Here is a 24,917-nt window from a genome sequence, read left to right on the forward strand (position 1 = left end):
CGATGGGCGTTGCTCACGTGACTCTCCCCCTCGCCCCCTCTCGCTCGCGGCCGGGGGTGGCGTACGCAGCACGATGGACGCCGTTCTCGCTGAGGCGGCGCGCGCCGACCCCTCGCTGACCGCGCCCGTGAAGGCCATCGAGGACAAGTGGCTGCTGCTGCCTGCGTACCTGCAAGTCAAGGGTCTCGTCAAGCAGCACATCGACTCGTTCAACTACTTTGTCGATGTGGACCTCAAGAACATCCTGCGCGCGAACGAGCGCGTGACGTCGGACATTGACCCCAAGTTCTTCCTCAAGTACACGGACATCCATGTCGGGCACCCGGAGCGTGCGGATCCAGATGCGATCGACCGCAGCATCACGCCACACGAGTGCCGCCTGCGCGACATTACCTACAGTGCGTTCATCTACGTCGACATGGAGTACACGCGCGGTGGCAAGATTGTGCGCCGGAAGAACGTGCCGATTGGACGCCTGCCGATCATGCTGCGCAGCAACAAGTGCTGGCTCGCGGGGCAGGACGACGCCACACTCGCGCGCATGAACGAGTGCCCGCTGGATCCAGGCGGCTACTTTGTCGTCAAGGGCACGGAAAAGGTGATCCTCGTGCAGGAGCAGCTGTCCAAGAACCGTATCCTCGTCGAGGCAGACAGCCGCAAGGGGCTCGTGCAGGCGTCGGTCACCAGTTCGACGCACGAGCGCAAGTCCAAGTCGTACGTGCTCACTAAGCACGGCCTCCTGTACGTCAAGCACAACTCGCTGCACGAGGACATTCCCATCGTGATTGTCTTCCGCGCACTCGGCATCCAGTCCGACAAGGAGATCCTGCAGCTCGTCGCCGGGCAGGACGAGACGTACGCCGAGCTTTTTGCCATCAACCTCGAGCGGGCCGCGAAGCTCGAGGTGTTCACGCGGAAACAAGCACTCGACTATATCGGTGCGCGCGTCAAGATCCTGCGCCGCGGCGTCGGCCTGCGTCGCGCGCCCAGCGACGAGGCGCTCGAAGTCCTCGCGACGGTCATCATGGCGCATGTGCCGGTCGTCAACGACGATTTCCGCCACAAGGCCATGTACATCGCGGCCATGGTGCGCCGCGTCCTCGTCTGCATGGTCGACGAGAGCAAGGTCGATGACCGCGACTATGTCGGTAACAAGCGCCTCGAGCTCGCCGGCCAACTCCTGGCGCTCCTGTTCGAGGACTTGTTCAAGAAATTCAACCACGACCTCAAGACCAACATCGACAAGGTGCTCAAGAAGCCGAACCGCACCGCCGAGTTTGACGCGTACAACCAGTTTTTCTACCACGGCGACTACATTACCGCGGGCTTCGTGCGTGCGATCTCGACGGGCAACTGGAGCCTGAAGCGCTTCAAGATGGAGCGCGCTGGCGTCACCCACGTCCTGAGCCGCCTCAGCTACATCAGTGCGCTCGGCATGATGACGCGCATCAGCAGTCAGTTTGAGAAGACACGGAAGGTCTCCGGCCCACGTGCCCTGCAGTCGTCCCAGTGGGGCATGCTTTGCCCGTCGGATACGCCGGAGGGCGAGGCGTGTGGTCTCGTGAAGAACCTCGCGCTGATGACGCACATCACGACGGACGTCGACGAGGCGCCCATCGTGCGCCTGTGCTACACGCTCGGCCTCGAGGACATCCACCTGCTCACCGGCGCGGAGCTGTACCACCCGTCGACGTACGTCGTGTACCTGAACGGTCATGTGCTGGGCGTCACGCAGACGCCCCACCGCTTCGTGGCGCAGTTCCGCCGCCTGCGGCGCGCTGGCTGCATGTCCGAGTTTGTCGGCATTTACACCAACGTGCACCACCAGACCGTGCACATTGCGTCGGACGGCGGGCGCATCTGCCGGCCCATGATCATCGTGCAGCACGGGCGGCCGCAGGTCACGAGTGAGCATATCCGGCGGCTGCAGGCGGGCGAGATGGCGTTTGACGACTTCCTGCGGCAGGGCCTTGTCGAGTACCTCGACGTGAACGAGGAGAACGACTCGAACATTGCGCTGTTTGAGCACAGCATCCAGCCGTCGACGACGCACCTCGAGATCGAGTGCTTCACGCTGCTCGGCGCGGTCGCTGGCCTGATCCCGTACCCGCACCACAACCAGTCGCCGCGCAACACGTACCAGTGTGCGATGGGTAAGCAAGCGATCGGCGCGATTGCCTACAACCAGCTGAACCGCATCGACACGCTGCTGTACCTGATGGTGTACCCGCAGCAGCCGCTCGTCAAGACGAAGGCGATCGAGCTGATTGGGTACGACAAGCTGCCTGCCGGCCAGAACGCCATGGTCGCCGTGATGAGCTACTCTGGCTACGACATTGAAGACGCGCTCGTGCTGAACCGCGCCTCGCTCGACCGCGGGTTCGGGCGCTGCCAGGTGATGCGCAAGCAGTCGACGGTGCTGCGGAAGTATGCGAATGGCACGTTCGACCGCCTCGCCGACGCGCCGTTGAACGAGCACGGCGAGCCGCTGCGCCGCTACGAGGCGCTCGAGGCGGACGGCATCACGGGCGCGGGCGAGCGCTTGGAGCCTGGCGCCGTGTTCGTCAACAAGCAGATGCCCACGAACGCCAACGACAATAGCGCCGGCACGGCGCTGCACTCGGCCGTATCGTACAAGAGCGCGCCGCTCTCGTACAAGGCGCCCGTCGAGGGCTACGTGGACCAGGTGCTTATCAGCGACACGGACTCGGACCAGACGCTCGTCAAGGCGCTCATCCGCCAGACGCGGCGGCCAGAGCTGGGCGACAAGTTCTCGTCGCGCCACGGCCAAAAGGGCGTGTGTGGTCTGATTGTGCCGCAGGAGGACCTGCCGTTCACCGACGACGGTATCCACCCCGACATCATCATGAACCCCCACGGCTTCCCGTCGCGTATGACGGTCGGCAAGATGATCGAGCTGCTGGCCGGCAAGGCCGGTGTGATCGATGGCTCGCTGCAGTACGGCACGGCCTTCGGCGGCTCGCGCGTCGAGGATATGGCCCGCATCCTCGTGCAGCACGGCTACAACTACGGTGGCAAAGAGTACCTCACGAGCGGCACGACCGGTGAACCGCTCGAGGCGTACGTGTACTTTGGCCCGATCTACTACCAGAAGCTCAAGCACATGGTCATGGACAAGATGCACGCGCGCGCGCGCGGACCGCGTGCCGTGCTCACGCGCCAGCCGACCGAGGGACGCAGCCGCGACGGTGGTCTGCGGCTCGGCGAGATGGAGCGCGACTGTCTCATCGGCTACGGCGCGACACAGCTGCTCCTCGAGCGCCTGATGGTCAGCAGCGACGCGTTCGTCGTGAACGTGTGCGAGACTTGTGGCCTCCTGGGCTACAACGGCTACTGCGGCTACTGCAAGAGCTCCAAGAACGTGGTCCAGCTGACCGTGCCCTACGCCACCAAGCTCCTTTTCCAGGAGCTCATGGCCATGCAGGTCGTGCCCCGCCTCGTGCTCGAGGACGCCGCCTGAGCGCCGGCCTATACCCTATGTAGCATCACGTGCCTTCCTACTACCCCTCGGCCGGCCGCCCGCTTCTTTCTGCCGCCTGCGGCGATGGGCGCGAGCTGGTCACGCCTCGCGGGCTCGGGGCCCCCCGGCGGCGCGGCGGCGCCGCCCACGCGGCCGGACCTCGAGCTGCTGCGCAAGGAAGAGCTGGCCCTGGAGGCCGCGGCGATCCCGCCGGAAGACGTTCCGTCGTGCCTGCACTTGTTCGACCGGTGGCTCTCGTGCTATGCGCTCGGCTCGCAGTTCCGGCACGCCTACCGCTACGGCACGGTGGCCGACTGTGCGAACTACAGCAACGACTTTAAGTTTTGCCTCACGATGCGGAAGCTCGAGCCGCAGCTCCGGCGCGATGCGTACCTCCAGCGCCGTGCGGATGAGCGGGCGCACGCACGCCGGGGCTTCCGCTCGAGCGAGGCCGTGTGGGAGATGCGCCGCGATCCCTTGCTGGATCCTGCGCTGGCGGACCCGGCGTATCCGCCGCCCTCTTGGTACGTTCGCAGGGGTGCGGAGGATTCGATCTTTTCAGTTCTGCTTCCGAATGGGCTTGCCCTTGTGGACAACCATACCAAGCTTACCACGAAATGACGCACCCCGCCGGCCCGAGCACGCTAACACCAGATGGTACGCATTGTCGCCATGCCGTTGTCCAGGATTAGAACAGTACATCCATTCTTTGAGGCATGCGTGCGGGTAGCGACGGGGGTCCGTGGCGGGGCGACTCGGCTGCGCCCTGCGCTGGCCCGCACGTCGCCGACGATGCCCGAATCTTCTCCATGAGCAACGCGTGGCCGCATGAACAGACTCACACCAGACGTGGAGCCACATGTGAGTACAGTCCCACTTGGCGAGGATGAATCTCTACCATAGACGAAGCCGGCGAGCTGCGCGATGAGCCGAGCTACAACATGCATGTACGTGCTCATGGCTAACGCAGCACCAACTGAGCCTTGTTGCGCGAACACGACTAACACCAGACCTATACCCGTCGATCCTTGATAGATAGTGCCGATAAGGATTCGCCCAGTGTATCGAGCGTCGACTCGGCGTCGGCAGGCGGCGCCTGCGGCTTGGGCCGGGGCTCCCGCTCGGCCCGCGAGCGAGGCCGCTCTGCCTTCGTGCGAGGTCGCGCAGCACTGCGCCACTCGGGTGTGGTATCCGTGGTGGGCCCCTGGTCCTTTTCTCGGGGGTTAGCCGCGTCGGGCTCCTTGCCGGGCGGCTTCTTGGCGGGGGGCCGGATGGTCTCCTTGGCGGAGGCCTGGGCGGACTCTTTGGCGGAGGCCGTGGCAGGGCCCTGGTCGGGCGCGAGGTCCCGTCGAGCGCGAGCGGAGAACGGCTTGGCCGCCCCCTCTGGCGGCCGCGGTGCCTGCCTCGCCTCGGACCAGCTGAGACCCGCGCGGCGGGGCGCAGGTCCCTGGCCGTCCGCCTGCAGCACACGCGATGGGCGGAACCGCGCCACATCCTCATGGGGCGTATAGCCTGGGCGCACGCGGCGCTCCTTGCGAACCCTGCGTAAGCGGCCCCTACGTACGATCCATCGGCACGCACGCTGGCAGGGACGACTCGCTCGCCATCCTTGGCGACAATGCCCGACGGCGTCGCGGACGGCGTCGCTGGTGGCATCGACAAGGACAGCCTCCACAGGCGTCAGGCCAGCGGCTGCATACGGTTGCTACTCAATGTACACAACTAGCGAATTTTGGGAGCTTACTCCTGCTGCACGGCCGCCGCCTTGGCGAGCTGCATCTTGCGCGCGTTGGCGCCGCGGGGCGCGCGCACCTTGGGGACAGGGCGCTTGCGCGCCTGGGTGTTCACGATGGCCGTAGCGCGGGCCACAGCGTCTGCCTGTTAGTGCATCTGTCGGAGGCGCCAGCGCCATGGGCGGTGTCCAAGACAGGCCCGAAGGGGGCCCTCCTGTGCTATGGCATCGCAAATACGCCCGACCCGTCATCGTTCCTCAGGGGGGTTCTAGCGCGATGCACCGCCATGGCGCTCCATACGTACCCTTGCGGAGGTCGGCACGGTAGCCGTTCTTCGCCGCAATGTTCGCGACGGCACCAGCGACACGGCGCGCACCACCCTTGCTGCGGGTTAGTCACGGTCGGCCCAACGTACATCGTGGTCTGCGTGCGCGCGCCCTTGACAGTGCGCGGCGACACCTTCTGCTTGCGGGTCGTCACGATGACGCCGCGGCCCTCCGCGGGCGTGATGCCGATAGCCTTGTCGTTGACAATGCCCGAGTGCTGCGGTCAGCGTCGCGCTGCGTACCTTGTAGCTGTGGAGCGAGGCCAGGTTGCCGGGCTCACGCGAGAACACGCGGCCGAGGCCCTTCTGCTTCACGAGGAAGCTGTTCGACTTGCGCACAAGAAGCCACTGGAGGTCCTGCGTCGACATGGCAACAACGGTAGGGTGGGATAGCGAAGGGGCGGCGCCCAGCATGCTCTTCCTTTGCAGAACTGCATTGAGCACGTGATGCGTCAACTCCACGTGGGAGGTAGGGGCGCGTGCCGGGGCCCACCGCCTCGCGACGGCCATGGACAACGCGCCGCAGGAGCGGGGCATCCCCGCGGCCCCCTTCGTCACGGACGTAGCTGAGTTTATCGGTGGCGCCGATCAGGATGTGATGCCGACGCTGCAAAAGTTCCAGGAGGCCCTCTCCAAGTACAAGTTCATGGAGATGAGCACGACGCAGCGGCGCAAGGGCCTCGAGCAAAAGATCCCCGATATCGCCAAGACCCTGCAGATGGTCGAGTTCCTCCGGTCGCGCAAGGAGGCGCCCGAGCCGACGGAGCTCACGTTTGAGCTGAACGACACGCTGTATGCGCGTGCGACGCTTGACCCCATCGACAAGGTGCACCTGTGGCTCGGCGTGCGTATACCCCGCTCACCCCAGGCAAACGTCATGCTCTCGTACGATATCGACGAGGCCATCGAGCTCCTCACCGACAAGCTCGCCACCGCTCGCAAGAACCTCGAGATGGCGCACGCCGATCTCGGCTTCCTGCGCGATCAGATCACCACGATGGAGGTCAATACGGCGCGTGTACACAACTGGGACGTCAAGCGCCGCCGCGACCAGTGCGTATCCTGCTCTCACACAGACGCGAAGCCAGCGCACGCGCCGCGTAGCTCTCCATAGCGCTTATACCCTCGACGACCCAGTGGAGGTCGACTTCCTTCTCGCATGTGGCATCGCTGGGGCGCCACGGCGCGCGCGACGGCGGCCAGGGCGGCCGTCCGCGCGCCCACTGCTGGCGAGCATGCACTGACGTGGGGCTATGGAGCGGTGCGCTATGCGTCGGGGCCACCACGCACGCGGCCGGAGCAGCATGGCGCCAAGAACCAGGGCCGGCGCAGCGGCGGTGGCGCGGCACCCGCACGAGCGGTCCCTAGCGCGAAGAACTGGGCGCGCGAGCCCAGTCGCCCAGCGCGCGCAGCGCCTGCGGCCAGGGCGCCACCACGCAAGGCGCCGGCGCCGCGCGCGCCGCCGCGCCCCAAGACGCAGCCGCTGGCGCTGCCGCCGGTCCTGTCCGTGTTTCACCTGGCGCGCATGCTCGATGTGCACATGCGTACGTTGCATCGGCTCACAGACAGGCAAGCTGCAGCTTCGCATGGAGCAGATCGGCTTTGACGATGTGCGGCCGGATCGCCTGCTCAAGTTTGACGACGCGGCGCTGGTGGCGGCCGAGTACAACCGCGTGGCCGTCGCCAACGAGGAGGCCGCATTTGACATCTTTCCGCGCCCTCAGGTAAGTGAGGACGAGCGCGCTTCGCTCCCCTTGCGCCCGCCGGTCGTGACGATCATGGGCCATGTCGACCATGGGAAGACGACGCTGCTCGATACGCTGCGCTCTACGTCCGTTGCGCAGGGCGAGGCGGGTGGCATTACGCAGCACATCGGTGCGTTCAGTGTGCCCGTGAAACACGCGCCTGGGGCGATCCAAACGGTGACGTTCGTCGATACGCCGGGGCATGCGGCGTTCTCTATGATGCGCAGCCGCGGCACGTCCGTCACGGACCTGGTCGTGCTCGTTGTGGCGGCGGACGACAGTGTGATGCCCCAGACGCGCGAGGTCATCTCGCTCGTGCGCGACGCGGAGCGTCCCGTGCCGATGGTCGTGGCCATCACGAAGGTCGATGTGCCGACGGCCGATGCTCAAAAGGTGCGCTACGATCTGATGGCCGAGGGCGTCGAGGTCGAGGACCTCGGCGGCGACGTGCCGTGCGTCGAGATCAGCGCGAAGAAAAAGATCGGTCTCGACACGCTGGAAGAGACGCTGGCCGTGCTCGCGGAGATGGCCGACCTGCGGGCCGAGACGACGGGGCTCACCGAGGGACGCATCCTCGAGAGCCGCGTGGAGAAGGGGCGCGGCAACGTGGCCACCGTCCTGGTCCAGCGCGGCGCGCTGCAGCCGGGCGACGTGCTGATCTGCGGCACGACATGGGCCAAGGTGCGCCAGCTGCTCCAGCCCGACGGGCGCGCCACAAAGAAGGTGCTGCCCGGCTTTGCTGCGCAGGTCGCTGGCTGGCGCGAGCTTCCGCAGGCTGGCGACGAGATGCTGGGCGTCGCGGACGAGGCGCAGTGCAAGCGCGCGATTGAGAACCGCAAGCGCGCGAAGGAGGCGCAGGCGCTCCTGCTGGACGCCGAGCAGATTGACCAGGAGCGGCGGCGCAAGGCCGAGGAGGACGCTCAGCGCGAGCGCGACGCACAAAAGACACGCCGCCAGCTCACGATGCTGCAGCGCGCTGAGCAGGAGGGCACCCTGGACGCAGACGCTGTGGCGGCGGCCGTGCGTGAGGAGCGCCTGCGTGCGGACGACGGTGCCTCTGCGCCTGCGCCTGAGCGGCGCAAGCTGTGCCTGATTCTCAAGGCCGACGTCTCAGGCACGGTCGAGGCGCTCGCCGGCGCCGTCGGCAGCATCGGCAATGCACTCGCGGGCGTGCACATTGTGGCACAAGGCGTCGGCGACGTGACCGAGAGCGACGTCAACACAGCGCATGCCGTCGGCGCGCACATCATCGGCTTCCACGTGCAGGCGCCCAAGAGCGTGCAGGCGCTCGCCGCGCGTGTGCAGCCGCCGGTGCCGGTGCACTGCGACCGCGTGATCTACCAGATCATGGACCACGTCGCATCCCGTGTAGCCGAGCTCCTGCCGCCGCGCGAGGAGATGCGCGTGCTTGGCGAGGCACAGGTCGCGCAGCTCTTCCAGATCAAGCAGGGCGCGCGCGCGTCCAAGACCATTGCCGGGTGCCGCGTAACGAACGGGCTCGTGAGCCGCGCGAATGAGGTGCGTGTCCTGCGGGGCAAGGATCGTCGCGAAGTCTTCCGCGGGCGCCTCGATACGCTGCGCCACGTCAAGAAGGACGTCACAGAGATGCGCAAGGGCACCGAGTGCGGCATGGCCCTCGACGGGTTCGATCAGGTGGAGGTGGGCGATGTCGTGCAGTGCTTTACGACGGTGGAGGTCGCAGCGACCCTGTAGCGGAGCGGAGCACCGTCACGTCCGTGCGCGCGTTGTCGTCGGTGCGCTGCCACGTATGTAGTGAGGCGCCGTGATCGCGGATCTCATATACGCGCACGCGGCGCGCAAGGCCTAGGTGCCCGTACGCTGCATAACTCGCGCCCCCGCCAAAGCAGATCCACGTGCCGCGCACGCGGCGGCAGTCGCCATTGTTGTGCATGTGCCCATGCACATACACCTGGATGCCGGGCGTCTCGGCGTCCTGTGCACGCTGTACGGCATCGAAGATGCCGCGGCGGAGCTGGCCGCCAACGCGCCCGACGCGCTCCTGCCGTGAGCCGACGATATACTCGTGGTCGCCGTCCCTGTCGGGGGCGTCCCACGCCTCGGGCAGCGGGATGTGGACAAAGAGCATGCCCGGCGGGCGCGACGCGTGGGAGCCGCGGCGTGCGACGGGCTTGGCACGCATCCCGCGCACAAGCCACTCGATCTGGTCTTCGCGGATCCAGTCGTACAGCGCCGACTGCCACGGGCGCCACAGCGACGAGGGCGCATTCGCGCCCGAGTCGAGCGCCCACAGCGTCCATGCCTCGGTGTCGTTCGTGGCCGCATAGACGGGGACCTGGTAGTTCCCTACGCCATGCAGCGCAGACGGCCCGACCTGCGCAAGCGAGTAGGGCAGCTGTGCCAGGAACTGCATCTGCTCGGTGCGCGAGAAAAAGCCGCTCTCCGAGTCGTGGTTGCCAAACACGGGAATCCACGGGATTTTCCGGCGCACAAGTGGCTCGACCCAGAGGGGCGTCGCGCTGCGCTCGTCCCAGCTCGTGCCCTGCCCGTTCCACTGGTCGCCCGTAAATGCGACCATGTCGGGGCGCTCTGCGTCGAGCCATTGCTCAATGCGCGCCATGGTATGGTTGTGCGACTGGCACGCGTTGCGATCGGCCACATCGCGGCATGGCTCTTCCAGCACGCTAAAGTGCAGGTCAGCGATCTGCAGAATCTTGAATGTACCGTCCGCGCGGAAGCGCAGCGTGGGATGCGGCACCTCTGGCCCGAGCCCGTGCCGCATCAGCAGAGTCACCTTCGCCTTCTGCGAGTGCAGCCTGTGCGCAGGCACCACCGTGCCAGCCGAGACGAAGCCGGGGAGCGGCGTGTGGTGCCCGTAGTGCACGCTGAGTTCCGTGACACCAACTTCGGGCGCCGAGGCAGACGCCATGCGAACGTACAGGTACACGGCGGGGTGATGGGCCCGGTGTGGCACGAGCGCCTCGCGCACGCGCTCCCAGCCGGGACCGAGCGGCCGCTTCTCTGCCGTGGCCGCACGCACATCGACGAGGCGCGTCGAGTTCAGACGGTGCGCGCGGCGGTAGAACACGAAGCGGCCGTACCACGGCTGTCCAAAGGCATTCCACATGCCGAGCTTGCGCGCGGTCGGCCCGGAGAGGGGGCGGTCGACGCGGATCCACGGGCCTGCGTGATCGTCGATCGCCCGTGGCAGCGCGCACCCGCGGTGGGGCGCGCATGTAGCCACCGTGACATTGTAGAGCGGCAGGTCCTGGGGCACGAGCGGCGCATACCGGTCCATGTCCTCGAGGCGCCCTGGCTGACCGACGCGCGGCGCGATCGGTGCGTGGAAGTAGTGCGACACGACAGCAAAGAGCGCCCAGAACAACACCACCCATACCGCCGCGGACATGGTGTCGGGCCGCGGGATCCCACGCCGCAGAATCCGCCCCAGCGGGGGTCGTGGCATGCTCGGTGCGGTGTACCACACGTGCGCTGCACAGACCATGAATCACGTGGCGTACACGCCAGCCTCCAGCAGGGGTGGCGCGTCTGGACGGTGATGACGACGAGTGGCAATGCCCTGCTTCTCAAGAAGCAGCTGATGGAGCTGCGTAAGAGTGCGTGGAGCATGCTCACGCGCAGATCCCGTCGATGGATTCAGTGCCGGCCTGAAGGACGACAGCAATCCGTTCGAGTGGGAGATCATGATCATTGGCCCGATGGGTGCGTTGCGCCACTAACGCCAGACACGTTGTACGAGGGCGGCTTCCTGAAGGCGGAGCTCATATTCCCGCATGTGCGTGTGGCCTACTTACGCAGGAATACCCCCTCCTGCCGCCGACGATGAAGTTCAGAACGCCCATGTGGCACCCCAACAGTACGTCGCTCCGTCTCACCCAGTCTACGCGGACGGCACGCTGTGCATCTCGATCCTGGTACGTGATGCAGCGCTCACCGCAGCATGCGCCTGGCAGAGACGAGTTTGGCTACGAGGACGCCAGCGAGCGCTGGCTCCCTGTGCACACCGTCGAGTCCATTGTACGTGGCGCCATCTCACGCAGCTCCTCTCGGTCATCAGCCTGCTGAGCTCCGACACGCCCAACACGGACTCGCCCGCGAACATTGACGCAGCCAAGCAGGTGCGCGAGGACCCTGCTGGCTACCGAAAAACGGTTCGCCGCCTCGTGCGGCAGTCGAGTGAAGAGGCCTACGAGTAGACAGGTCCAGGTATGCGTAAAATACAAAATAGACCGCTCAGCGCGCGGCCTGCGCAGGCGCCGTCAGCGGCGACGTCAGCGGCGCGCTGTTGCCCGGCGTCAGTGGCGTCGACACGATGCCCGCATGGGAGAGGTTCGGCGTCGAGACACTCGCCGGCTGGTACACCACACGCCCGGTGGGGGTGATGGTCGCGCACGTCGTGTTCGCCAGGCCATACAGGCAGCCGAGGTGCTTGCCAGTATCGATCGAGCCGTCAAAGTACCGCTCGCGCAAGCGGAAAAACGTCGACGCCGTCAGCAGACTGTCGCTCCCCGCCTGGTGCTGCTGGCCTACGCGGCTCACCTGCAGATCGTCCGCGACGTCCTGCAGACCACCCTTGAGCGTCTTGCAGCTGCGCATGAGGAACTTGATATCGTAGATACATGGGAACCACTTGTGCAGCAGCTCGAAAAACGCCGCCTCGGTCGCCGGCAGCGGCTCACACGTCACAAGCTTCAGCAGGTACCCAAAGTCGTACCCCGAGTGGAACGAGATCCACCGCACATCCTCGTACAAGACCAGTCCCGACGTGATCAGTGCCTCGCCAAATAGCGCCTGGTCAATGCCATACACCTTGTGCCGCGCAAAGTCAATGCCCGCCGACGTGAGCAGCTCGAGCGAGTCGGGCGCACACATGTCCTCGTCCACATCAAAGCGCAGATTAAACTGCCACGTACACGTGTCCGGTGGCAGGTTGCCGTGCTCGTCACAGAGTGTGAGGCCCAGCTGAATGATGCGCAGCAGGTCCACATTGCACCGCAGCAGCTGGTACTGGTAGTCGGTCGAGCCACGGAACTGGCCAATCGGCCGCGCAACAATACCTGGGAACTCAGTGTCCTGTCGTTAGCCGCGCGCAACACCTGCCATAGCCACATAGGGAAACGACTCCATCGTCTCCCGAAAGGCGTTCATCTCCGACTCAAAATTGTCGGCCCACACATCGCGGATCCGCGCCGCCATCGTGCTCGCTGGAGGATCGGCGCTGCGGTCGCCGCCGAGGTGCGGCGAAGATCACGTGCGTCCGCCACCCGGCGACGCGCCAGCGCTCGCTCCGCTGCACGCACCATCGCCATCATGCCGCTGGAGGCGACGATGTTGGTGTACGTACCACCTAGCTCACGGCAGACTCGACAACTCCGAGTGGATGAGGAATGGAGATTACGTCCCGACCCGCTGGGATGCACAGGCGGATGCCGTTCAGGTCCTCTTTGATGCCAAGACCAGCTCGCACCCCGAGAATATGGTCGGTGTCATGACGATGGCGGGCAAGAGGTACGTCTACCGTCTAACGCCAGCCCTGAAGTACTTTCCACGCTCACACAGGATATCGGAAAGGTGTTTGCGGCCCTGCACAGCTCCAAGCTCGCTGGGTCCGTCCACCTTTTGACTGGTATCAACGTCGCGCAGCTCGCACTCAAGCACCGACAGAACAAGAACCAGCGCCAGCGCGTCGTGGCATTTGTTGGATCACCAGTGGCTGACACAGAAGAAAGTCTCGAGCAGCTTGCCAAAAAGCTGAAGAAGAACAACGTGGCTGTCGACATCGTGTGCTTTGGCGAGTTCGAAGAGAACCGCGCCAAGCTTGAAAAGTTCATCGATACTGTGAGCAGCAACGATAACAGCCACTTCCTCGTCGTTCCTCCTAATGAGCGCCCTCTCTCGGATACCCTGCTCTCCTCGCCCCTCGTGATGGACAGTGACGCAGACGCTGGTCCATCGGGCAGCGCGAACGCCGGCGGCAGCCAGGCCTTTGAATTTGGCGTTGATCCCAACGCCGACCCGGAGCTCGCGATGGCCCTCCGCCTCTCCATGGAGGAGGAACAAGCCCGGCAGCAGGCGGCCCAGGGATCTGCGCAGGACAGAGACAACACGACCGACGAGCAGGCCATGAACGAGGATCACACCCTTGCACCCGAAGACCGCCAACCAGCAGAGGGCGCGGCTGGCTCGCTCGTCCCCGTTGACGCTCCGCCACTCACAGGCACGGCCAACCTCGACACGGACATGGCTCGCCAGGCAGAGAGCGAGGAGGCACTCCTCCAGCAAGCACTTGCTCTCTCAAGAGGCGATGCTCCCGCTGAGGAAGACGTGGCTATGAAGGAAAACTCGGAGCAAGAACCTCGCGCTACCGTCGCAGGTGCCAATGAGGGCGATGACGATGAGGAAATGTCCGAGCAAGAGGCCATTGCTCGTGCTATTGAAATGAGTCTAAAGGACTCTCAAGATCCACACCAATAGTGAAATGACTTTTAAAAATATTGCAAAACTTTACATCATTTCGTATGACCTTATAGTACCTCTTGGTATAATATCAAGCGAATCGATTAGTCTTCGTGTCATCATTAGAAGGAATACTGATAGAATAGTTACTCGCCTCATGACCTGAAGCTTCAAGGTCGACATGGGAAAATTCAACAGAGACACCATCTGGATGAATATTAGAATCTTCTGACTTGTGATTCGAAACGTCACTTATATCGTCGGTAGAACAAATATTATCATCTTTGTATTCACGAGTTGCTTTCTGTGTTTTAAGATGGAACATTCCTTTGACCTTCATAAAAGCTTTAACATAGTCTGATTTTATGTCAGTATTTAAACCAAACATGAAAAAGAAAATGAATCCCATCATGCACTGACTCCAAGTGGCAAACGAAGTCATGGTAAGAAAATGTTTGAATCGTGAGCTTGAGATTGCAGTACGTGGATAAATCCATACGTCTGAAAACCTTTTATGAACAAAATCCCAGGAGGTGTACGGTATTATTTTCATGTATGAGACTTCAAGAGCGAATGCTGCTAAAAGGATGGGAAAATTAATTAGTATGTCAATGAGGGCAAAAGAAATCATCCTCAAAAACTTCTTCGTACTGATACCACTTCCGCTTTTAGAGAGAATTGCGTCGAAATCCTTTTTATGGATGAAAAAATGTCTCAAAGAAAGTACTTAAAATTAATTGAATCAAACGTACCAGAATAGACCAGTGACGTGATACACAAAGACACAGGGATACCATAGTCAATCACAATTGATACAGATGAAAAATACACAGCTGGTTCGCACCCTCGGCCATAAACGATATTGAAGCGGTGTCCCTGTGATACAAGGGTTAAAAGTGAATAGAAGACAGGTAAAACCGTAATACAAAATAGCTCCAATATCCATAAGCGCTGCTTTTCTTCAGGCGTCCTCTTAGAGTACTTTAATGATGCAATATCATATAATTTTGAAGAGATGAGAAGCGCAGAGCAAGGCAGACTAAAACTTGCCATGCTCATTAATTTAACAGCTGACTTATAAGTTATTCAAATCAGCATACTTACAAAGGTCACACCAAATTGGTGCGGAGTTTTTGGCATTCGACATCCATATAATTCGATTTACGAAAATGTTGAGGTTTCCAACAACTAGCCAAAATACCAATCCCAGTATGACAAAATTGCGCGCTCTCCAATGAGACGGGACCGGGAGTAGTGATACGATCACTGCTAGTATAGCGAAGATTGGGGTAGCAAACCCTGACATGCGCGGTAGAATACACAATTGAGGTCAAAGATTGTCTAGAGTAGATGGAAACTTGACGGAAATGATATATGGGCATCATAGCTTACCCGGTGTTCATTAGTGCGTTCGTTCATTGTTTCACAAATACAAAATGAAACAAACTGGATATGAAACGCAACAGAACGTGGGGTCTCAAGGTGAGTGGAGGCTTTGTGACTACCACTTAAGGGACGAATCCAAATTTCTTTGAAATTACTGATCAAACCTTCAGACAAAGCAACTATCGTAGTCATTGTATTCTTAGTCGATAAAGAAACATGAAAATAAAACAGGGAGCAGTTGTGCTATAAAATGGAGGACATTAGCGGATGATTTTCCTCATCACAACAAATCTATCCAAATGAACCCTGCTCACTTCTCTGGTCTTAACTCGACTGAGCCTACTGAGAAGAAGCCTGTCACTAATTGTAACAACGAAGAGCCCGAGAAGCCTATTTCCAATGAATATCCTCAAGGCCCCCCTGCCTGGGGTGTTTCATGCACTATTGCATAGAAATCTCCAAAGTATTGAGGTTTAAGTTGGATATCTCGCGAGTAATGAACGATAGTATAATGTTCATTATATCCAAAGTAAACCCTCTCAAAGGATCTCTGATTAAGTAGTGGCCGTTATTTTTTTATTTATTTATTTAGACTTTCGTGATAGAGAATAAATTGGTACCAACATATTATGTATGCTAACATTGGTGGGTTTGAACTGCTCGAACAACAGCTCACAGTCACCGTCAGCGATCTCTATTACTTTTGGCAAAACATATTGACCCTCTGCATCCATCTGCCATCGACTTCCAGCGACTGAAAGGAGACAGGAAGAGAGAGCTTCGATAGTGCCGTGCAGAAAGCTGACTCTGACAAAGGAATCATTGATAAAGGAAATAGGGTAGATGCATGATGGCTACTGGACAGCACTGCTAGACCAGGAACGTTGAGAGTACGACTTGCTGTAGACTATGTGGACAGAAGAAGCACTTCAGAACGAGTCGACCTGACTTGACGCGAAAAATTAGTCAGCATCGTTAGGATTTGCCAGGCGTCCCAAGGCCAGCGACCTAAGCGACGATGGTGCGTGTGTGACACTGACGCCAGTCGCGCACTGAGCTTCTCACAGCCGGTGGATTCCGCATGGATGGGCGGAAGCCACTGGAATTCAGATCAATGGAGCTGTCGCTCTCGCCTCATACAGCGACGGGCGAGTCGCTGGTCCCGACGGCGGCGTCTGCGACGTCGCGTGCCGACGGCTCTGCGGAGGTGCGGCAGGGCCTGACCCATGTGTATGCGTGTGTGTATGGGCCCATGGAACCTGGTCGGGCAGCGCGTGCGCCGACGGTACGGCAGGACCGTGCGACAATCCAGGTGGACATAGCTGTGGCGCCATGGGGTGCAGCGGAGCGGCGGTATCGTGCGCGAGGCGACCGGTGCGTATTCCCATCTCACACAGGCAACTCGTGGAATGGGCCAATGCGGTCCGCTCGACATTCGATCCCGTGGTGCATACGCACCTCTTTCCGCGTGCGCAGATTGACCTAGTCGTGCATGTGTTGCAACAGGACGGCGGTATGTACGAGGAGGCTGATTGTAGGTGTCTTACCGGCCATGATTCATGCGTGCACGCTCGCACTGATGGACGCGGGCATACCCATGTCTGATTATGTGTGTGCGATGACCTGTGGGCTGCACGGCGAGACGGCGATGCTGGATCTGAACCGGAAGGAGCAGACGAGTCTTCCGTTTGCAACGGTGGCGGTTCTACCCCGCTCGGGCCAAGTGCCGCTGATGCAGCTGGATACGCGCATCCACATGGACCGTTTTTCACGCATGGTGGATATGTGTGTGGAAGCGGCAGGTGTGTTACGGGACGAGCTAGATACAGCGATGCGCGCGCGCTCAGCGCGACTTGTTGAGGCTGCGCAGCATCCGCACGAAGCGATAGAGGGGTCACAGGCGCCGTAGATGTCGGACTGCAGTACCGACGACAGGTGGTCCCTGCACGACAGCGTCTAGTAACCATCCACGTGATCGAAACTTCGAGAGGCCCGGGCCTTGCCCTAATTGGGCAGTGGACCGAGCGGGGAGCGACAGCCCGGGGGGGCGTCAGTATAAGACGCCGGGGCCCTTGCGAGAATTTCTTCCCTAGATTCAATATGGTGAACATTGGTATTAACGGTTTTGGTCGTATTGGCCGTATTGTGTTCCGCAACGCTGTCCTCCACGGTGAGGCGGACGTTGCGGCCATCAACGACCCTTTCATTGACCTGGACTACATGGTCTACATGCTCAAGTACGACTCGACCCACGGTCGCTTCCCGGGTGAGGTTGAGGCCAAGGACGGCAAGCTTGTTGTGAACGGCAAGGCTATCACTGTGTTTGCTGAGATGGACCCTGCCAACATCAAGTGGGCGGATGCCGGCGCGCAGTACATCATTGAGTCGACCGGTGTGTTCACGACCACGGAGAAGGCGTCGGCGCACCTGAAGGGCGGTGCGAAGAAGGTGGTCATCTCGGCCCCGTCGGCGGATGCGCCTATGTACGTGGTGGGTGTGAACCTGGACTCGTACGACCCCTCGCACAACATTGTGTCGAACGCTAGCTGCACGACCAACTGCCTGGCTCCTCTGGCGAAGGTGATCCACGACAAGTTCGGCATTGTCGAGGGTCTCATGTCGACTGTGCACGCGACGACCGCCACGCAGAAGACGGTCGACGGTCCCTCGAAGAAGGACTGGCGTGGTGGCCGTGCCGCGGGTGCTAACGTGATCCCGTCGAGCACGGGTGCGGCCAAGGCGGTCGGCAAGGTGATTCCCAGCCTGAACGGCAAGCTCACCGGTATGTCGTTCCGTATCCCGACCATTGATGTGTCGGTGGTCGACCTGACGGTGCGTCTTGAGAAGGGCGCGTCGTACGACGAGATCAAGGCTGAGGTGAAGCGCGCTTCGGAGAACGAGCTGAAGGGTATCCTCGGCTACACGGAGGATGCCGTGGTGTCGCAGGACTTTGTCGGTGACAACCACAGCTCGATCTTCGATGCTACGGCCGGCATTCAGCTCAGCCCCACCTTTGTGAAGCTCGTGTCGTGGTACGACAACGAGTGGGGCTACTCGCGCCGCTGCCTGGACCTCATCTCGTTCATGGCCAAGAAGGAGGGCTCGGCGTAGGTATACTGCATGCGTATGGTAAGCGTGCATGGGGGCAGGACTAACCAGCAGTGGTCCGTCCCGTTTGTAAGCGCCCGTAGAAGCTCCAGCGCCCACAGGGCAAGGTATCCAACGACTACTCAATCATGATATCTAGGACGTAGTCGTGCCGAAGTGCATACTCCATCGCCGTGGACAAATCGTCGTCGTCCAGCAGCATGACACGATCACCGTCGCTGTCAATATGGTACATGCGTGTAGCGCCCTCTGACGAGAGGCACACGCTCTCATGAACACGTGTATTAAGCGCAGAGAAGGGAGTGCGGGGTGCCATGGTCAGCTCCTTATAGTCGTTGCCGTGGCGCACACGCACGAGCATGAACTTCGGCCGCGACGGCGAGTGTGAGCCCGACCAGGGCCGGACGCCACTGGGCATGTTCAGTGAGCCTGTGGAGTTGTGGGGATGCGCCCGCGGCGACTGCGTCGCGCTGGGCAGCGGGCTGTCCAACGACTCGCCCGTGACCTGGCTCGAGCGGCTCTGTCGCTGCGACGTGTGCACAGCAGGAAAGTACGGGTTCCAATCCGGCTCGTTCGGCACGCCTGCGATACTCGCCGCCTCGGGAAGGAACGTCGGCGTAGCTGTGATGGGCGAGAACACGGCCGCAGGCGACTGCATCGGGCGCATCGCAATGCTGTCCGACGCCGTGCGTTGCATCAGCGCACTGTCCAGATGCAGCGCAGGTCTCGTGCGCGCAAGCCCGCTCGGCCGCCGCTGCTGTGCCTGGACGAGGCGCATAGCCGCCAGTTCCTGCTCGACACCCTCGGTATTTGCCCTGGGCGGTTGCAATCCGCTACCGAGCGACGACGAGCGCGACGGGCCAGGGGCGGCGCTGCGCGGCGAGAGCGGCACTCCGTGAATGTGCCCCAGCGACATCTGGCGCCAGGCCACACGTGCATTGTGGCTCGGCGCACTGCTGGTCATGCTCAGCGCGCTCAGCGGCGTCGGTCGATGCATCTCCTCCGGCGGCGGCGTAGACGTAGGCGCTGCCTCGTCGGGGGCCACCTCGTCAGTCGTGGGCCCCTGTCCCACCGGACTGACGCCAGCGCTGCGCAGCCACGGAAAATCGTTCACGGCCGTGTCCTCCGTAAGCGCATGGCGCAGCACCGGGCGTGCTGGGATCTCAGGGGGGTGCGTTGTGAGCGGCGTTGCCACCTGGAGAAAACCGCCGCGGTGGCGCGTGAGGGGCGCCGACGGCAGCGGTGTCGACGGCGTCGACGCCGCTGCCAACAGGTCGCGACGCGCCTGTACCTCATCGAGTAGTTTTTGGAGCGTGCTGTGCCAAAGACGCAGCTGTTCATCGTTTTTGCACCGCAGGCAGAACGACTCGACGTCCGCCTCGCCGCGCCACCACACCTGGAGTGGGTACGGCGCCGCCTGCGTGTCGGACCCACTCGCGGGCCGCTCGAGCACCTGGATCCCGACAATGTTATTCAAGAAAATGCGGCCCTTGAGCTGGAGGGGAGCATTGGCGTCACGCCGCGTGGCGGCGCTTGTGTCCGATACGCTGTTCGCGCGCGACCGCAGTCGCGAGCCGCTTTTCGAGCGCGAGCGTCCCGGCAGGCCAACCGAGACGCCGATGGGCGGCAGAGCGGGCGAGGTGGTGGGGGGTAGCGATGCACCGAGATCCTTGCAGCAGAGGAGGATGCGCTCGAACAGATAGACACGGAACTCGCGCTCCGAATCGCCCTTGGAGACCACGAACGTGTCGCTTAGGAAGAGGGTGCCGAACGTCTTGAGCGAGTGGCCTTTCCAGTCCTCGACACGGCGCTCGAGCTCCTGGACGAGCTGTATATTCTCCTGGATTCGACGCTTCTCATTGACCTTGTCGGTGATGCGGCGTATGGTGTGCAGGGCCTGCTGCAGCTCGTCCTGCTGCGGCGCATCGGCAGCGGTCGTCTTGAGCAGCTTCTCCAGCAGCAGGGGGTATTTACAGATGCGCTGGACAGGCTTGATCATGTACGTTGGGAGCTCGTACGTGGGCTCCAGATAGGCGTCTTGTGCGCCAGGCAGCGACGCCATGCGCTGCAGCGCCTTGCTCTCGTCCGAAATGGTCTGGAGCGCTTGTGCATAATTCGCACAGAACTGCTCATACAGTGAGAACTCGTCTTCCATCGAGTGGAAGATGTACCCGAGCTGCTGGCTGTCGACGGGTTTAAGCGCATTCTCCTCGAGGCGCAACAGGAAGCGCCGTTGCATATCGACGAGGGGGTCAAGGTTCCCGAAGATGACGTACACCATATCGGTCGGCAGCACTTTCGCGCTGACAACCAGCGAGACGTACGCCTGCAGCGTCTCCAGATCGTGCACGTAGCGGCGCTCCGATTCAAGCAGCTCCTGGGCGACCATGGCGTGCTGGTCGCGCGGCGACGTATCGCTGGCCGCCGGCTCATCCGACACAGGCGTGCCGGGGACCAGCAGGCCGACCGACTCCATGAGGTTCAGCAGCTCGTTGACCGTGCGCACCACGCGCACAAATCCGTTGGTATCGTTCAAATAGAGTTGCGATACGGTGAATGTGTCGTCTGGCGGCCACCCAATGCGTTCCTTAAGTGCAATGACGAAGCGCATGACGAGCGCCTTGCATGCGTTCGCGTTGCTCAATTTCGGATCGACTGTGAGGGGAATAGGTTCAAGCCCTGTCCGCCCCGCGTACAGGTTGAACAGCGTACAGAGCGAGCGACCGAGGCGAAAACACTGCCACAGCGTCGACACCGGGTCACTAAGTGGCACTGGTGCGCTTGCGGCTGGCTCTTGTGTGCTCACGGCGATATCGCCGCGCCCTAAGAACTCGGCAGAAAAGCCAGGGACGCAGCTGAGCCGCCGCACAAGATCGACGCAGCATTGGTACAGGCTTGGTCGTGGCATGCTACCAGACCGCACCATGGCCGGACCGGGAGGTAAGGCGCCATGCGGAGAGTCGGCCGCCGTGACATGCATCACCGCGCGACAGTTCGACTCCTTCCAGCGAGCGGGGGATGCAGCAATGCAGGGCACCTGGGGCGGTGAGGCGCGGCCGGCTGTCCGCTAACGCCAAGCGTATCATTGGACCACGCCGCCAGCCCCTGCGGCGATGTGTGTCATGCTGACACATATCACGTGCAGGGCTGCCACGGTGGAAGGAGACCCTGGCGCGCAGCGGGGCCGTGCTTCCTACGACGATGCGTGGATTCGCAGCCTGGGCTGTCGCGGCGCTGACCGCGGCCTGTGTGTGTAGCGCGACCGAGGAGACGTCATCGAATGTGGTGACGCTCACCAAGGAGAACTACAGCCGGTTTGTTGCCGACGAGCCGCTCTCGCTGGTGGAGTTCTATGCGCCGTGGTGTGGCCACTGCCAGGCACTCGCGCCCCAGTACGAGGAGGCCGCCACGGAGCTGCTCAAGAGCGACATCAAGCTCGCCAAGGTCGACTGCACGGTGGAGGAGGCCCTGTGCAGCGACAATGAGGTGACGGGCTTCCCTACGCTCAAGGTGTTCCGCCACGGCCAGGCGTCACCGTATGGCGGCCCCCGCAAGTCGGATGGTATTGTGAGCTACATGGCCAAGCAGAAGCTGCCTGCCGTGTCGCCCGTGACAACTGAGAACCTGGAGGAGTTCAAGTCGAAGGACAAGTTTGTGCTGGTCGCGTTCTGCGACGAGCAGGATGAGACGTCGAACAAGGAGCTGAAGGCGTTCGCAGAGGCGAACCGCGACGCGCTCGTGGTGGGTGTGTCGCACAGCGAGGCGCTCGCGGTCGAGGTTGGCGTGAAGATGCCGGCGGCTGTGGCGTTCCGCGCGTTTGACGAGCCGAAGGTCGTGCTGCAGGCGTCGGGTGCGCTCTCGCACACCGAGCTGCAGCAGTTCTACGACCTCGAGTCGTTGCCTCTGCTCGATGAGGTGAGCGCGGAGAACTTTATGAAGTACGCGATGAGCGGCCTGCCGCTGGCGTACTACTTTGTCGACCCCGAGTCGCCGACGCGCGAGGCGGAGATCCAGAAGCTGACGGACGTCGCGAAGGCGTTCCGTGGCAAGGTGAACATGGTGTCGATTGATGCGATCAAGTTCCGCTCGCACGCCAAGGCGCTGAACCTGCCGGGCGAGACGTGGCCCGCGTTTGCCGTGCAGAACATGGAGTCGGGCGCCAAGTACCCGCTGAGCGACCTGGGCCAGGACCTTGCGGCGAGCGTGCGCGACTTCCTGACTCAGTTTGTCGATGGCAAGCTGCAGCCTAGCCTCAAGAGCGGCGCGATCCCCGAGCAGACGTCGCCGGTCGTGTCGGTCGTCACGGACGAGTTTGACAAGTGGGTGTTTGACGACGCCAAGGACGTGCTGCTGGAGCTGTACGCGCCGTGGTGCGGTCACTGCAAGCGCCTGGCGCCTACGTACGAGAAGCTCGCGGAGCTGTACCGCAACGACGCGGACGCGGCGAAGCTTGTGACGATCGCCAAGATGGACGGCACGGAGAACGACATCCCGCCGAACGCCGACATCACGCTGATGGGCTTCCCGACGATCCTGCTCAAGCCGGCGGGTGCGGGCGCACGCGAGTTTGTCAAGTACGAGGGCGACCGCACGATCGAGTCGCTGATCGACTTTGTTGCCACGAAGGGCACGCACAAGGCGAGCGTCACGGTGGCAGCGCCGGCAGAGACGTCGGCGTCGGTGTCAGAGTCCGCGACGTCGACGCCAGCGGCGACGGCGACGGCGAGTGCGGACGCCACGAAGCACGACGAGCTGTAATAGCGCCATAGTCAAATGTGCTAGCAACGCTCTACGGGAGTGATGTCTTGCTGCTCGCTCATGCTAGAGCTTGCTTCGCCGGAAGACGCTCTGCCGGCACGACGCATGCTCGTCCAGCAGGTGCCGCGCCACATACGGGTTGACCAGCACCCGCTGCGGGTCGTAGTGTGCGACCACCTGGAGCCAGTCGGCCATGTGGGGGTACCGCGCCAGCAGCTCGGCCCGGTACGACGTGTGCGTCTTGGCCCAGTGCGGGCGCCCATCGAACTGGCGCATCAGCGCGTCGAAACGCGCAAACAGGCGCCGGTAGCGCACCGGCAGCCCGTACGGGCGGAACTGCACGAGCCCAATGTAGCACGTCCGCCGCCCGTAGCTGGGGCTTAGCCAGATGCCGTCCGCATCGACGAAGCGCACTTCGATCGGGAAGTGCGCACGCACGCCCTGGTCATTCGCGTGCTCGCGGTCCAGCCACGCGCGCAGTGCCAGCAGCGCCGCGCCCGCATACTCGTACGGAATGGCATACTCGGCCGTGTACTGGGGGAACAGGCAGTCAAAGTTGAACACGGCGGGCGCGTCGGCAACGCGCACTTCGATCGCCGACCGGCTGTGCACCGGCGCGAGGCCGCCCGGCGCGGAGGACGAGTCGCGGGGCGCGCGCGGCGCGCGCGCATGCGACATGGCGTACGCTGCACGCGCGACGGGCGCGGGGAGCGACGTGTGAAGGCGCGACGCCCACAGCAGCGCCTGCGTGACGTGCCGCACGCCACGCACGTACAAGTCAGACCACACACGGACAGGGTCCGCGGGTGCCTCGGTGCGCGAGGCGCGGTCGATCGTGACCATATGCGCATGGGGCGACCACAGGAAGCGCACATGCTCTGCGCTGTGCACGAGGCGGTCGATCCGGTCTTGCACGTCGTGTGCGGCGTACGAGGGAAGCGGGGGGGTCGCAGCGTCCGGCACGAACGGATGCACATGCGCGGGGCCCGCCGAGCGAGCCGCCGGAGGGAATGCGCGGGGGGGCAGGGACGCGCCGGACGCCAGGAGCTCGCCGAGGGCGCTGGGGTGCGCGAGGAACGTGTCGATCGGCTCGATCGCCAGCATGTCCGGGGACAGTGAGGCGGGGAGTTCGGGCGGTGGGCCAAGGAGCACGTCGATCGGCACGTCCTCGGTGACCTGCTGGAGGCGGAATGCGGGCACGACGCCCAGCGATACGGCAACGATGACGCCAGTGGCGCCGAGGCCACACAACGACGCATTAAAGAGGTCGGCGTGCTCGGTGCGGCTGCAATGCACGACCTGCGTGCCGTCCGCGAGGGGGCACACGATATCCAGCGCGAGGATGTGCGCGGAGAGCACGGGAAAGTCGATGCCGGAGCCGTGCGACGCCGTGGACAGGAGCCCCGCGATGGTCTGCTCGCTAATGGAGCCGAGGTTCGGGAAGCCGAGCGCCGGCTCGTGGTGCGCGAGCGCATCGTTGATGGTGGAGATGTACGTGCCCGCCATCACGTCCACCTCGCCGCGCGCCGCGTCGATGCGCACGATGCCGTCGAGCTCGTCGGTGCGGATCGTCCAGCCAAGGGAGAACGGCAGGTCCGACGGCGAGTGCAGGCGGCCGACCGCCCGCACAGGGACAGAGCGCCGCTTGGCCAGCTCGACAATCGCAACGACCTGCTCGATCGTGCGCGGCATAAATACGCTGCGGTCCATGTGCGAAAAGGCCCCGTCGTTCGTAGGGACCGCCGAGTGGTACACGCCCGCCCAGTTGCGCATGTACGCGAGGCGCGACGTGGGGGCGAGGCGCACGCGGTCAATGAGCGCCTCGAGCGCAGACTCCGACATGGCCTGCGCAAACGCGCTCGGCGGCGGGCGGTACTTGGCCGCAATGCGGACAGGCGCCCTCGGCATGGTGGAAGAGCGTGACG

General features: G+C 62.7%; 13 protein-coding genes and 1 pseudogene across 14 annotated transcripts; 10 read left to right on the forward strand and 4 right to left on the reverse strand.

Moving 5' to 3' along the window:
* Positions 1-73: 73 nt before the first annotated feature.
* On the forward strand, positions 74-3,481 carry MSY001_2652 (uncharacterized protein; the record flags this gene model as incomplete). The annotated part of the gene is made up of 1 exon (XM_018884515.1): positions 74-3,481. The coding sequence occupies one exon, from the start codon at positions 74-76 to the stop codon at positions 3,479-3,481; it is 3,408 nt and encodes a 1,135-aa protein (XP_018741167.1).
* Positions 3,482-3,565: 84 nt separating this feature from the next.
* On the forward strand, positions 3,566-4,102 carry MSY001_2653 (uncharacterized protein; the record flags this gene model as incomplete). Its single annotated transcript, XM_018884516.1, is given in 2 exon segments — positions 3,566-4,005; positions 4,018-4,102. 2 exon segments carry the CDS (start codon positions 3,566-3,568, stop codon positions 4,100-4,102), a joined length of 525 nt encoding a protein of 174 aa, XP_018741168.1.
* Positions 4,103-6,047: 1,945 nt separating this feature from the next.
* MSY001_2654 (uncharacterized protein) lies at positions 6,048-6,643 on the forward strand (the record flags this gene model as incomplete). Its single annotated transcript, XM_018884517.1, has 2 exons — positions 6,048-6,592; positions 6,616-6,643. The coding sequence occupies 2 exons, from the start codon at positions 6,048-6,050 to the stop codon at positions 6,641-6,643; spliced, it is 573 nt and encodes a 190-aa protein (XP_018741169.1).
* A 421-nt stretch (positions 6,644-7,064) lies between these two features.
* On the forward strand, positions 7,065-8,997 carry MSY001_2655 (uncharacterized protein; the record flags this gene model as incomplete). The annotated part of the gene is made up of 2 exons (XM_018884518.1): positions 7,065-7,083; positions 7,109-8,997. The coding sequence occupies 2 exons, from the start codon at positions 7,065-7,067 to the stop codon at positions 8,995-8,997; spliced, it is 1,908 nt and encodes a 635-aa protein (XP_018741170.1).
* Positions 8,998-10,822: 1,825 nt separating this feature from the next.
* MSY001_2656 (uncharacterized protein) lies at positions 10,823-11,480 on the forward strand (the record flags this gene model as incomplete). The annotated part of the gene is made up of 7 exons (XM_018884519.1): positions 10,823-10,880; positions 10,906-10,986; positions 11,010-11,059; positions 11,083-11,140; positions 11,164-11,198; positions 11,224-11,301; positions 11,325-11,480. 7 exons carry the CDS (start codon positions 10,823-10,825, stop codon positions 11,478-11,480), a joined length of 516 nt encoding a protein of 171 aa, XP_018741171.1.
* A 37-nt stretch (positions 11,481-11,517) lies between these two features.
* On the reverse strand, positions 11,518-12,480 carry MSY001_2657 (uncharacterized protein; the record flags this gene model as incomplete). Its single annotated transcript, XM_018884521.1, has 2 exons — positions 11,518-12,357; positions 12,379-12,480. The coding sequence occupies 2 exons, from the start codon at positions 12,478-12,480 to the stop codon at positions 11,518-11,520; spliced, it is 942 nt and encodes a 313-aa protein (XP_018741172.1).
* A 184-nt stretch (positions 12,481-12,664) lies between these two features.
* MSY001_2658 (uncharacterized protein) lies at positions 12,665-13,758 on the forward strand (the record flags this gene model as incomplete). The annotated part of the gene is made up of 2 exons (XM_018884522.1): positions 12,665-12,792; positions 12,816-13,758. 2 exons carry the CDS (start codon positions 12,665-12,667, stop codon positions 13,756-13,758), a joined length of 1,071 nt encoding a protein of 356 aa, XP_018741173.1.
* Positions 13,759-14,035: 277 nt separating this feature from the next.
* Positions 14,036-15,046, reverse strand: MSY001_3518 (annotated as a pseudogene). The gene is made up of 4 exons: positions 14,845-15,046; positions 14,468-14,810; positions 14,250-14,405; positions 14,036-14,207 (listed from the first exon to the last, which is right to left on the reverse strand). Coding segments are annotated over exons 1-4 (873 nt in total).
* A 379-nt stretch (positions 15,047-15,425) lies between these two features.
* Positions 15,426-15,578, forward strand: MSY001_2659 (putative pheromone; the record flags this gene model as incomplete). Its single annotated transcript, XM_018884523.1, has 1 exon — positions 15,426-15,578. The coding sequence occupies one exon, from the start codon at positions 15,426-15,428 to the stop codon at positions 15,576-15,578; it is 153 nt and encodes a 50-aa protein (XP_018741174.1).
* A 662-nt stretch (positions 15,579-16,240) lies between these two features.
* Positions 16,241-17,035, forward strand: MSY001_2660 (uncharacterized protein; the record flags this gene model as incomplete). The annotated part of the gene is made up of 4 exons (XM_018884524.1): positions 16,241-16,500; positions 16,524-16,639; positions 16,665-16,928; positions 16,956-17,035. The coding sequence occupies 4 exons, from the start codon at positions 16,241-16,243 to the stop codon at positions 17,033-17,035; spliced, it is 720 nt and encodes a 239-aa protein (XP_018741175.1).
* Positions 17,036-17,226: 191 nt separating this feature from the next.
* Positions 17,227-18,237, forward strand: MSY001_2661 (uncharacterized protein; the record flags this gene model as incomplete). The annotated part of the gene is made up of 1 exon (XM_018884525.1): positions 17,227-18,237. The coding sequence occupies one exon, from the start codon at positions 17,227-17,229 to the stop codon at positions 18,235-18,237; it is 1,011 nt and encodes a 336-aa protein (XP_018741176.1).
* Positions 18,238-18,352: 115 nt separating this feature from the next.
* On the reverse strand, positions 18,353-21,214 carry CDC24 (Guanine nucleotide exchange factor for Cdc42-like protein; the record flags this gene model as incomplete). The annotated part of the gene is made up of 1 exon (XM_018884526.1): positions 18,353-21,214. One exon carries the CDS (start codon positions 21,212-21,214, stop codon positions 18,353-18,355), a length of 2,862 nt encoding a protein of 953 aa, XP_018741177.1.
* A 221-nt stretch (positions 21,215-21,435) lies between these two features.
* On the forward strand, positions 21,436-22,992 carry MSY001_2663 (uncharacterized protein; the record flags this gene model as incomplete). Its single annotated transcript, XM_018884527.1, has 1 exon — positions 21,436-22,992. The coding sequence occupies one exon, from the start codon at positions 21,436-21,438 to the stop codon at positions 22,990-22,992; it is 1,557 nt and encodes a 518-aa protein (XP_018741178.1).
* Positions 22,993-23,055: 63 nt separating this feature from the next.
* Positions 23,056-24,900, reverse strand: MSY001_2664 (uncharacterized protein; the record flags this gene model as incomplete). The annotated part of the gene is made up of 1 exon (XM_018884528.1): positions 23,056-24,900. One exon carries the CDS (start codon positions 24,898-24,900, stop codon positions 23,056-23,058), a length of 1,845 nt encoding a protein of 614 aa, XP_018741179.1.
* Between the last annotated feature and the right edge of the window lie 17 nt (positions 24,901-24,917).

The sequence above is a fragment of the Malassezia sympodialis genome, genomic scaffold (assembly GCF_000349305.1).
Source record: "Malassezia sympodialis ATCC 42132 genomic scaffold, msy_sf_12, whole genome shotgun sequence".
NCBI classification, from domain to species: Eukaryota; Fungi; Basidiomycota; class Malasseziomycetes; order Malasseziales; family Malasseziaceae; genus Malassezia; species Malassezia sympodialis.